The 11,892-nt window shown below is 39.6% G+C and overlaps 2 protein-coding genes across 2 annotated transcripts in view; both read left to right on the top strand.

The window, feature by feature from the left end:
- LOC119900453 (aryl hydrocarbon receptor-like) overlaps window positions 1-2,132 on the top strand; it is a 45,225-nt gene extending 43,093 nt beyond the window's left edge. The window contains exon 14 of the transcript XR_005444058.1: window positions 767-2,132. The gene's annotated coding sequence lies outside the window, so the exon portion shown is untranslated. The remainder of the gene's footprint in view (window positions 1-766) is intronic.
- A 284-nt stretch (window positions 2,133-2,416) lies between these two features.
- LOC119900471 (insulin-like growth factor-binding protein complex acid labile subunit) lies at window positions 2,417-11,026 on the top strand. The gene is made up of 4 exons (XM_038715465.1): window positions 2,417-2,826; window positions 7,141-7,226; window positions 8,390-8,464; window positions 9,562-11,026. Exon 4 carries the CDS (start codon window positions 9,576-9,578, stop codon window positions 10,641-10,643), a length of 1,068 nt encoding a protein of 355 aa, XP_038571393.1. The 5' UTR covers window positions 2,417-2,826; window positions 7,141-7,226; window positions 8,390-8,464; window positions 9,562-9,575; the 3' UTR covers window positions 10,644-11,026.
- The last annotated feature ends 866 nt before the right edge of the window (window positions 11,027-11,892 follow it).

Consider the following 11,892-nt stretch of genomic DNA (forward strand, 5'->3'; position numbering starts at 1 on the left):
ATATTTACAAATGCATTTTATGAGAAATTTATATTAGTTAGGTCACATTTATAAATAAATTTTAAGGGATTTCAACGTATTGATACATATATAAACCTTAATTTACAATAAAGAATATGAATATTAGTTATATAATGCTTTAAAAGGCATGTTGATAAAAGTCTGTCCTATTTAAAAATGTATAAAAGTTTAACATAATGTATTAGAATACTGTGTATAAAAGTATTTCAAGGCAAATTTTTAAAGAATTCAAAATTTATAACAAATATTATGTCACATACTGAAAATCCAGATCAACTTTTATTTATTAGCTCATTTGTAAATAATTTACAACGTCACTCTTCACATGATCAGAGACAGGTGAGGAAAAAATATCCACATTAATATAAAGATAATATTAATAATAATAATATTTATTTATGTAGCACTTTTTAAAATCCTACCAAGAGTTTCACAAAGGCAGGAAAGTAAAACAATCTGTAAAAGCATCAGGTTTAAAAGATTTACACACATTATACAGTCCAGGATACTACTGGATCAGTACAAATAGTTCAAAAACAATAAACTGTGTGAAAGCATAAATGTCATAATAAGTCACCCAGTAGATTTTTGTTCAGATTTATAAAAGTTAACATAAACATATTTTTCAGCGGCTGAGGTCGAGCTCACGGTCTGGTTGTTAACAGCTGCTGTAATTAAATATCACGTTAACACCATAGACTGTATATGAAAAGGTTAACACCTTCCTGGTCGTCCTGTCTGTCAGATCTGAAGACCTTATGGAGGACTTGACTGCGGCAGGGACAATCTGCTCCAGCCGACCCTCTCCTTGTTTTTGTGACCTCTGCGACCTCTCCGAGGCTCTTCCTGTCACCGAGCCAGAGCTGCCATGTTGGATCTGAGGAGGGGCGCGAACGAGCCGCCGCCCTGCACCGCTACTGTCGCATTCATTAACACCGCCGTCTGTCTCTCACACAGACACACACAGCTGGACGCACACTTTCACACATCCTGTATAAGTTTGTACACACTGACTTCACTGTTCTGCTCTGCAAAGCAGCTTGATGTCAACCCTGATTTTGTCAAAAAGTGGTTCTGTAAATACATTTGAATTTACTTTATTTGTCAGAGGTGTGAGTGACAGAGTGGGATGATTGACAGCTGATGGGCGGGACCTGGATTAGCAGGGCCGTAGCCAGGATTTAATGGGTGCAAACTCCTCCAGAAGAACTCAGTTGACCTACCACAAACCAAACTCTGTGTACAAATTTATGAGTATTTAAAAAAAAAATATCACATAATATTTATAATTTACTTTTTAATTTACTGCCCGTTATAACGCTAAACCTCCCACAATCACAGACAAAGACCTTCGTTTCCACAATTTGTTGTCACAATCTGGTCTCCGCCGTCAGCCTCCTGGCCAGCCGCCATACCTGCTTGGCCTGTTCTCCTGAACTGTCGGTGCCTGTTCTGCCCTCAGGCCCTCTGCCCTGTTTTCTGCCCCTGACCTCTCACTTTGTGCACCCCCCCGGTCTCTCCGCCTGAGAGTCTTGTTCTGTGGGTAGTTGTTTTTCTTTAGGGTTGATTGGACATCTAGGGACGTCCCTACGAGGGGGGCACTATCACGATCCTGGTCTGGTCCTGTCTGTACTTCTCCCGTCTCTCCTGTTTTACTTTTATGGTCCTTCTGCTCTGTCTGTTCTGTGTTTTGGGTCCTGGTTTCTGTCTGTTTCTAGTCTTGTGTTGGGGTTGGGCTTCATCTGCTGTTCATGTCTAGTCTTGCGCCCAGATTTGTGTCCTTTCTTTTCACCCTGTCTGGCCTGATCTGTATTACGTGTTTGTACACCCGCCCTGCTCGTTTGTGTATGAATAGTTGTCATTTCAGTTCTGTCTTTGTCATGTACTAGTAGTCGGTTACCTTTCTCTGCGCACCTGTTGCTACCCTGCCTGATGGTCACGACTGTTGGTTTTCACACCAGCTCATCCTTTGTTTGAAGTTTTTGGACACCTTATTTGTGAGGGCTGCCTTTTGTTTGGACGCTCCCCCTTTTAAGTGATACATCTCTGTCTAGCTCAATAAATATCTGAGAACCGATCTGGCTGTGTCTGCCTGAGATTCACAACCAATCCTAACATGAGTATTACTAAAGTACTGCTACTTTTGCTACTACTTCTACTAGTACTAATGTTAGTGCTAATGGTGTGCTAGTACTCATACTACTGCAAAACTATTACTACTACCACATATGCTTCTATTACATGCACTGCTACTAGCATCTTTTCTATTAATGAATACTTGTGTTGTGGGCATTAAAATAGGGTAAATTTGTAACCACTGAGACAAGAATATCTACTTTCAAGAGACAATGATGAGTTAAAAAGAAATATACAGGATGTACACTGTATTTATATATTTAATACAGGGATTTGCTCACCAAGTATAAAAATTAAACACTGGAAGATACGTACCTAAAAAGCAAGGTGGAAGTAGTGCACTGTACCAGCTACATAAACCACTAACTACATAAAAAATACTGCTGTTTCCACTACTTACTAGTACTAGTACATGCTTTCACTACCACAACTACTGTTCCTTCTGCTCTGTTATAGTCTGTGTCTGTACATGTACTGCCATTACTGTTATTACTACTACTACTATTCCTGTCACTGTTACAACTGCTGCTGCTGAGAGGGATCAATAACATTTTTTCTCCTGCTGTGAAACCTCTTGATTTCAGACAGACCGGTGTCGCCCCCTGCTGGCTGCTGTGAAAACAGCACACAGGTCAGAGCGATGACGTCACAACAAAGTCACCTGCTAAGGTAGGGTGGGGCAAACTCATATATGTGGCATTAATTGATCGTTTATCAAACAGGAAACTGGTTCAATCAAAGAAGAGCTTAACTTGAAAATTTCACACAACACAGGTCAGATTCAGTGGATAAAACATCAAAATGCTGCTTACATGTTAAACAGTCCAATAATAGGATGTATACGAAATAATATAACTCTCTGAAGTTACTTTTACTTGAATACTTTTAAGTGCATTTTGCCATTAATACTTATTAGAGTATATGAGTATTGTTACAGAGTACAGAGTAGTATTTCTGCTTCTATTCAGGGACAGATTTGAGTTCTTCTTCCACTGCTGCTGATCATCACTGTAATCTGTTTTCTGACACTGATTTATTATTTTGTGTCTGTGTGTTATCAGTTTTTAATATTATCATTTGTTTTAACTTAAAAATCAATCAAAAATATGTGTTGTTTAAAACCTGCAATTTCACCTCCATTTCTCCCAAATTATATAAAATAAAATGAATTTATTTATAAAATATAGAAAACTTTGCAGAGGAAAATATTAATTTAGGCCTGTTGTGCATTTTATTGTACTTCTCTGCACTTACTTTGTATAGATGTGTCTGTCTGCCAAATTAATTAATGTAATGTAGTATAATGATGATCTTGTGCTCACTAGATGTGTTTGAAGTAAATACAAATACCAAATGTCCTCATGAAGTAAGATGAAGTTGGACTTCCAGCAGCAGAACATGAAGATAATCCTCGTCCTCAGGGATTAGCGTCTTCACAGAGACTGAAGCAGCTTTCATGTGCTTCACCGTCTCACTGTAATCCTCTGGGGTCATAAAACACCCTCTGCATGATACTGTCAGTATCTGTGTACTGCATATACTGTGTAAACATATGTGCAGTATTTCTATTTCACACCCAGAAACCACAGCTTGGTAGATGAGCACTATTTTTATAGATAATTAGAAGAACAAATGAACAGTGGTAGAGGTAGTGACAGCAGCTGTACAACTAGTACTAGAAGTAATAGAGGTAGTAATAATTAATAGTAGTAGCCATACAGGCAGTAGTATTAGATAGGTAGTAGTAGTAATTGTAGCAATAGTATCAGCACTAATAATAGTGGTAGAAACAGTAATGGTAGTACAGAAGTTGTAAAGTAAAACTGTTGACTTACAAATAGTTGTAATAGTATTAGCAGTAGATGTACAAGTACTAGTAGATGCAGATTAGTAACAGTATTAATTGTTATAAAGTAGTACCAGGTGGTAGTAATAGAAACACTGGTGGTAGTAGAAAAGTGGTACCACTGTATATCCGTAGCAGTAGTATTGTAGTTGTACTACTAGAAGTACTAGAAGAAGTGGAGGTAACAGCAGGTGGTAGTAGTGGAAGCAGAAGAGTAAAAAAGTAGCAGTAATAGTAGTAACAGTAGTAGTAATAATAGTTGTGGCAGCAACAATACCAATAGTAGAAGTAGTGGTAGCAGGATATTTTGACAGATACCGCTGACACTACTACTAAAATAAACACATTATGATATGAAGTATTGGTTAGAAAAGAGTGAATATCATTTACGTTTTAACTATTTACCTCTATTAGCAGCCAGTAGCGGCTGAAGTGTAGGAGTTACTATAGAAGTACTGTAGTTGTACTAGAAACACTATTAATAGAAGAAGTACAAGGTAGCAGTAGCAAGAAGTACAAGCGGTAGTAGGAGTAGTACAAGAAGTAAAGAAGTCATTTCAGTAATGTTAGCAGTGTCAGTAGTAGTAATATTAGTAGAGGTAGTATAATAAATTAATATATTAATGAAAATATCAAATGTAATTTAATGAACAGAAATAAAGTGAAACCTGTCAGCGTATAGCAGGGTATAATGTCAATGGCAGGAACATTTGCAATAATCAAATTAAGTATACAAGAGGCAGGCAACCGAAGTACTTTCCAGCTGCTGTTACTGTGCAGAACAATTAACCAGGTCCAGTCAAAGGCTGCCGTGAAACCGGATCCCTGCAGATAACCGATACCTGTGCCATCGCTGACACTGTCAGGAGGCAACGACTGAAGAGTCTGCACCTCCAGTCTCTCCAAAAAACTGACACAGCTGTTAAGAAATGCACACAATGTAAACAAATAGTGCCTTTGTGAAGAGAGAAGCAGATATTTGAAGGAATTAATTTCAACTACTATCCTTTTTTATTCATTTAAGCAACAAAGAGGGACACGAAATACAAAATACACTGACAAAGTACATGAAATATTGAGTTTAAAACCTGCTGGTAGGTGGATTCTTGTTAGCTTTGGGCTGAGCTAGGCTAGCTGTTTCCCCCTGTTTCCAGTCTTTGTGCTAAGCTAAGCTAACCGTCTGCCGTTAGACGTGAGAGTGATATCAATATTTTCAAGAAAGCAAAAAAGTTGTTTCCAAAAATGTCAAACTTTTGCTTTAAGTACTAAATTGTCACCAACACAATATTGTAGAAAAAGTAATTTTAATCTTTAAAACCAAATGAGGTAAAAACCTTGTTGTCTCCTGCTACTATATGCATACAGTATTTGTAAATAGTTTCTATATTTATGTATTTTGTATTTTTTAAAGTCTAATGCAACTTTAAAGTTACAGTAAAGTGAAGTGGGTTTAACTACTAAACTGAGCCATAACAGGGGGAAAAAGTGTTTTTAGTGGCGGTGGTAATCAGTTAATCAGTTAATGAGAGTCTTTTCCCCTGAAGGTTAATGTTTTATTTCATGAACGCGTATACATTTTTTATGATGTCAGCAAGGTCTTTGTTGAAGGTGAGGTTATTAAACACAGACGTTCAACAACACACCATGTTCAAGTTAAGCTGTGTTGGCAGATGCATTTATTCTATGGTCGAGAAAACACTGTAATAATAATAAATAGGACAGGATTAGCATTTATTGTCTCTCTTGGGAGAAATTTGTCTTCAAGAGACCACAGAGTGCCATCTGTGCCATACAATCACATGAACACATGAATGACATTAAACAGCTTTTAATATATACGGTCGCACAACACGTAACAGTACAATAACATTTAGCAGTTACCTACACATATTGTCACAGTACAATAACATTTAACACTTTGGTTACTTCATAATAAATAAATATTATATGTTACAGGATTCCCCACAATAAGAAAACTGATAGATATTGTTTTTTATTATTGCACATTCTGTACAAATATATTTTACAATTTGCACATTCCCTAAAAAAAGTTACACGCTACGAATTCCCTACAGTAATAAGTTGCAAGTAAAGGTATCTAGTAGAATTAAAACATCACCAGTGAAACCAGTACTTCAACTGATACTTTTTATAACCACACCGCAGCAAAAAAGGACTATTTGTTTGGTTTTGCTTGCAGCCAAACATGCAAGCAACTCACCGAAAGAAAGATGAGAGCACGCTTTTTACCCCTTATGTGGCTGCACCATAAACTGTATAAATAAAAGTCCAGGCAGATTTTAACAGCCGCTCACCTTCAGCTGCATCTCAGGCATGTTCGTCACTGTTGCAAGTTTATCACCACAAGCTTGACTTTCCGATGGTTTCATCTTCTGGTATCATTTAACACTGTACATTTTTATTTGCTGTTCACATCACTTGTCACTGATCAATCGCTGTTCCATCACATCAGTTAAACACTTTACTGATGGAGCCTCAGGCTGCAGCTGCAGCTGCTTCAGGTGCAGTTGGTTTGATCAGCTGGACGTGCAGCCTCTCTTTACTCTGGACTCTTTACTGTAGTTTAGTGACTTGTTTAAACAGACTCCTCACATCTTTCAATTCACTCAAACAGAAATTTCCCCCTTCCTAAAGGTAAAGCTTATCTTAAATATTACACCGAAGTACAGATTTGAGTTACACATACTTTTCATTTTGTGGTTTAACTTTAACTTACTACACTAATTTCCGAGGGAAATACCTTTCACTCCACTACAAGTGGAGACATAAGACATCATAATTGATAACTATGATGCATTTTATAGATTAAAAATTAGTAACTTACACGCTACTCTGCGTTTAGTACTTTTATTTTTGATACTTTAAATATAGTTTGGTAATTATACTGCAAGATAGATTTTTTTTTGTGCATGTCCTAGTTTTGGAGGGGAAACATGAACAGATGTGTTCTCCTGGACTGAAGAAACAGATATTGGGTTGAAGAGCTGCCGTACAAACCACACTCTCTGATTCCTCGATGGATGGAGGTGGATGGATGATGGCGGCGGCGGAGAGTGGTTTATCTCTGCCGGGGATTTGGACAGTATTAGTGTAATCTTTCTCTCTGTGACCAACAGGTCCGCTCATCAGCTATACGTCCACGCTTCATCCTACAGATGAGAGTAAACACTCACATCTGGGCTGCAGCTCGCGTCTGATATCTGTAAGTAGAGATTTACAGCGTTGAAGAACATCATGTTCCACTTACTGTTTTCTTTTTGGCCTAATGAATCCCTTTCTCCTTTTTTATATGTGATACCTTCACATTTATTGAGCTGTTGATGTTGAACCTCAAGACACCAAAGAGCAGCCCCTGAACTTTGACCTCATCTTAAGTCATCCCACTGAGCTACAGGTGTAAAAATTGAAAATGCTGCAGCGTTTTCTTTGTGAGATCAAACTACATGACAGTTTGGATCAAGAAATTTAAGGGATGCTATGAAAGATCAACAGAACAAATGGCGTATTTGGATATTTTGCATTCGGAGCGTTCTGTGATCAGTTTCTGGCCAGACAGGCTGCGGATGTTACCTGTCCTTTCTAATTCTGACTTTTATTAACAGGTCAGATTTTTTTGGTTACAGCTCAGACAGAGCAAGGAGAAAAAGTATTCAGGCTCAAACTCACAGGGTATCCATAAGGGGTGAAATAATAAACAGTTTGATTAAACTGGAAATACAACAAATAATACTGTAAATACTAATAAAATATAACAATAATAAAAAGACCAACAGATACAAAAACAACAACAATATCAAACTATTAACATAAGGAAACTGCATAAACACACAATCACTATCTAATAAATACATTAAAGTCAGTCAGTAATGGTAAATCAGGGAGGAAAACATGTAGTATGACATAAATATATTATACTGTTTTGTATAAAAACACAATAAAGTCACGACAGAACACTTTGATTTTATTGATATGAAGAGAACAAAACATTAAATATTATTGACAGAGTGTGTTTTACTTGGTGCAAATTTCAAGGGGAGTCACTAACTAACAGTATCAGTTTTTTTCTGTTGTGACTGAACAAATAAATCTCTAAATAAACTCAGGAACGACATGGAGATAAACACCCCTCCGTCTGCGATCAATCAAATCCCGCCAGACCTTTTAATTCTCAGCTCTGTGGCCCAGTTTGGCTTCAGTCTCTTAAAGCTCCCCCCCCCCCCCCCCCCCCCCCCCGACCACAGCGCTCGTGGCTGCGTGGTGAATAATTGACACGCTCTCCTCTGCACTCTGTGTCTCTTTCCATCTCTCTGTCTTTGTCTGCTTCTCCTCGCCGTGACGAACCCTCCCTCCCTCCACCATGTCCAGTTTGCACCTGCTGCCGGGCTGCACGCTGACGACCGACAGCAGGTAAAACAGACGCAAACACGGGAGCAACCGCTGGTAAGACAAAACCCTTAAACATTATAACAACAGAGGCAGAGCAGGGACATATCAGACCTTTTTATCCTCACCTTTTAACAGTTCTCTCTGTGTTGTCTACTGATTCACAGCTTTTGTGAAGGAAGTTTTGATTACCTCCACTCTGACGGAGACTCCGTGATGCTGCAACCTGTTTGCTTTTAACACCATTACTCTCAGCAGACTGCCAGACTATAACAAGCTGAAATACCTTTTCTCCGGCTAAGAGTGTCTAAATAAGAACATTTCTTTATCTTCTGGAGGAGCTTAATGTTTCCTAGACTTTTCTGATCATTCTTGAATCTAGAAATGGTTCTTGTATCTTATCAAAACCAATTTTTTTGACATCTGCAGTGGAGAAAATACAAGTTTTAAAGGTTACAACATTGTACTTTTATGCTTCGTAGAGCGTTTTCTCTTATTTACTGCCAGTGTTGGGCAGTAATTTGTCACTCAGTATCACTCAGTAACACAATACTGTCATAGTATTACTTTCTCCAGTAACTAGCAGTGTAAGGGATTCCTATTTCCAAAACAGTAATGATATTACAGTTATTAATCCAAGTAACGAGACAAGTTACTGCATTACCAGAACGCCAAAAACAAAGAATGGAGAATGAGGCTTTCTGACTCCTAACGTTAATTATTGTTCCAGTAAAGTGGATTCAATTCTGAAATGAGCTGCTGAACGTGTTGTGTGTAACGTAACTAATTACTTTTAATACTCAGTAATAGTAAGATTTTATTTATTATTATAATTTCTGAGTAACTTTCCCAACACTGTTTACTGCAATGTGTTTATTTTCCCAGCCATTGGTTTCCACTCATTTCTGTACGAAATGAAAATCTCAAAATGGTCAACAAACTAAAAATGTGGTTGTTTGTGGTTAAAGAGTTACAACAAACCGCTGAGGTAGTACTTTTGTTTTTTTACGCTTAAGACGATGAAGGCGCTTCCTAATTACAAGGTAATCCCAAATGTAAACCATGTTTTGGTGCGACAACTGCGAGCCTGAAACTTTTTACAGACATTTTGTTTGGTCACTAAATAGTAAACTCCTCTCTGCGGCTGTTTTCAGATAGCTGTGGAGCCATGAAGGAGTTCCTGTTCCTCCTCCTGGTGGTCACTGAGGCGTCCTCCAGGTTGAACAGCAGCGGGTGTGAGCTGGCCTGCGAATGTCAAAGGAGTCTGAAGTTCACCATCTGCTCCAAGGCGCTTTTCACCCAGCTGCCCGACAGAGTCCCGCCCGCCACTGAGCTCCTCGACCTGTCCGACAACCGCATCTCTGTCATCCCTGAACGCTCCTTCAGCAAAAACCGCAAGCTGCGAGTCCTGCTGCTGCAGAACAACAACATCAGCGTGGTGGAGGACGGCGGCTTCTCTCAGCTGGAGTTCCTGCACAAACTGGACCTGAGCTGGAACCGGATCTCCACCCTGACTGAAGGCTTCTCCATCGGCCTGGCCTTCCTGCAGGAGCTGCAGCTCGCCCACAACCGCCTTACGAGCCTGGACAGCCGGAGCTTCCTGCACCTGGACAGCCTCCAGAGGTTAAACCTGACCGGCAACAACATCCACACCGTCCAGGTGAGGTCGTTCTCCCCGATGAGCAAACTGCGGCAGCTCCACCTGGAGGACAACCAGCTGACGTCTCTGAGGAGCGGGATCTTCTCCATGCTGCGCTCTCTGGAGGTCCTCAACCTGGCAGGAAACCAGATCAACGAGACAGAGACGGGCGTCTTCAAGCCCCTCGCCAGCATGACGTTCCTCAACCTGGCCAACAACCAGCTGTCCACCATCTACTTCAAGACGTTCCTCGACATCAACGACTACAGCACCCACATCCTGCTGGAGGGGAACCCCTGGAACTGCGACTGCGATCTGCAGAGAGTTTTCCTGAAGCTGCGGAGCATCCAGAGGCTCTTCCTGGACGACTACTACAACCTGACCTGCAAGGCGCCACCGGTCCTCGAGGACTACCGGCTGATGGACGTGGACACGGAGCTGTGCCTCGCCGAGACGGTCACAGTGCTCATCATCACCGTCACTGTGGTGATAACCGTGCTGGCCACAGTGCTGATGGGCGAGAGGCAGAGGAAGAAGAGGAAGATCGGGAAGCACTGGACGCAGCAGGGAGATTTTTCAGACGAGTCGGACTACTGAAACAAATCTTTCTTTCTTCTGCCTCTGTCTGAAATTGATCAGTTTCATTCTGTCGTCTCTTCACGGTCTTTATTTATTTCCTGGCTCAGGAAGCGAAGATTAGATTACAGCTGTTGCCTCAACATCGTTGCTTAAATCCCACATGAACACCTGGGAAGAGGTTTCAGATTCTGCAGTTCATGTTGCCAAGGATTTCCCGTCTGCTTCACACCAAAACGCCTCAACGAGCTTTTAAAATAAACACTTAAACCTGAACTCAGATATTAGTAAAAGTTTCCCATGTCATATGTTTGAATGGTGAATATAACTTTTTTCTGTGAATGGACGTGTGTTAATGCTCCTGATGTGACTGCAAACATTAAATGGGATGTTGTGTCATTTTACTTTGTCTCATGTCTCATTTAAGACCAAATTTTGCCCACATTTTCATGTTTCCAATAAAAAAACACCAGCCGTTTCAGTGTAAAATATAAGTGTACGCTGCCCCCTGCAGGTGGAGCAGATGTACTGCATTAAACATCATTTTTATGACATTTGATGTTCTTGCAGCAGCAGATAGGTGGGGTTTGTTTTTTCCTGCTGGTTTAACTTTACAAGAACATCCGTTGTGCTTCCTTTTGCAAACTCCACCCAGCTGAAACTACACTCATGTTTAAGGTTTCCACAAACCACAATCACAGGAAAGTGTTTTGATCAAGGTTGATGTGTATTCTTTGAATGCTTCTTTGAATACGTTGCCTCTCTAATTTCATATCAAAAGAGATAAAAAAAATATACTTCCTCTGACAAGATGAGTAAGAACCCACTTCTAATATGTAACTTTAGCCTCTTCTTTATAAAATAAAGAGCCACGGTTCCCTAAATGTACAACGATTAAAGTTAAAGGAGACAAATCAAGATTTTAAGAGGTTTAAATAACGTCTTCAAGTGAATAAGCTGTATATTGCTATAAACGGTGATGTTTAAGTAACAGTAATGGTGATTTTATACCGGTTATTATTACAGTTGTGACATCTGTGCTGCTCAGTGGTGAGTTTATTGTGATTTATTGTTTTAATTTTATACTCTGTTGTTCCCATAGAAAGTCCTACAGTCTGTGCCGTGCCACTTTCAAACTAATTAATTAATTATGTTTATCATGTGAACGTTTATTTGTTTTTGTTTTTTTCTTTAAAGTTTCCCCTTTAATTGAGACACCAGAGACCTTCAGGCGGAGTCGCTCTTCTGCGTCAATGTGCGTCTTTTGGTA

This window comes from Micropterus salmoides, unplaced genomic scaffold (assembly GCF_014851395.1).
Source record: "Micropterus salmoides isolate LMB-PRFRI ecotype aquatic unplaced genomic scaffold, ASM1485139v1 Ms_hic_scaffold_1, whole genome shotgun sequence".
NCBI classification, from domain to species: Eukaryota; Metazoa; Chordata; class Actinopteri; order Centrarchiformes; family Centrarchidae; genus Micropterus; species Micropterus salmoides.

Bases quoted from the DNA above. Each gene is read 5' to 3' on its own strand.
- LOC119900471 (XM_038715465.1), top strand. From the start codon at position 9,576: ATGAAGGAGTTCCTGTTCCTCCTCCTGGTGGTCACTGAGGCGTCCTCC.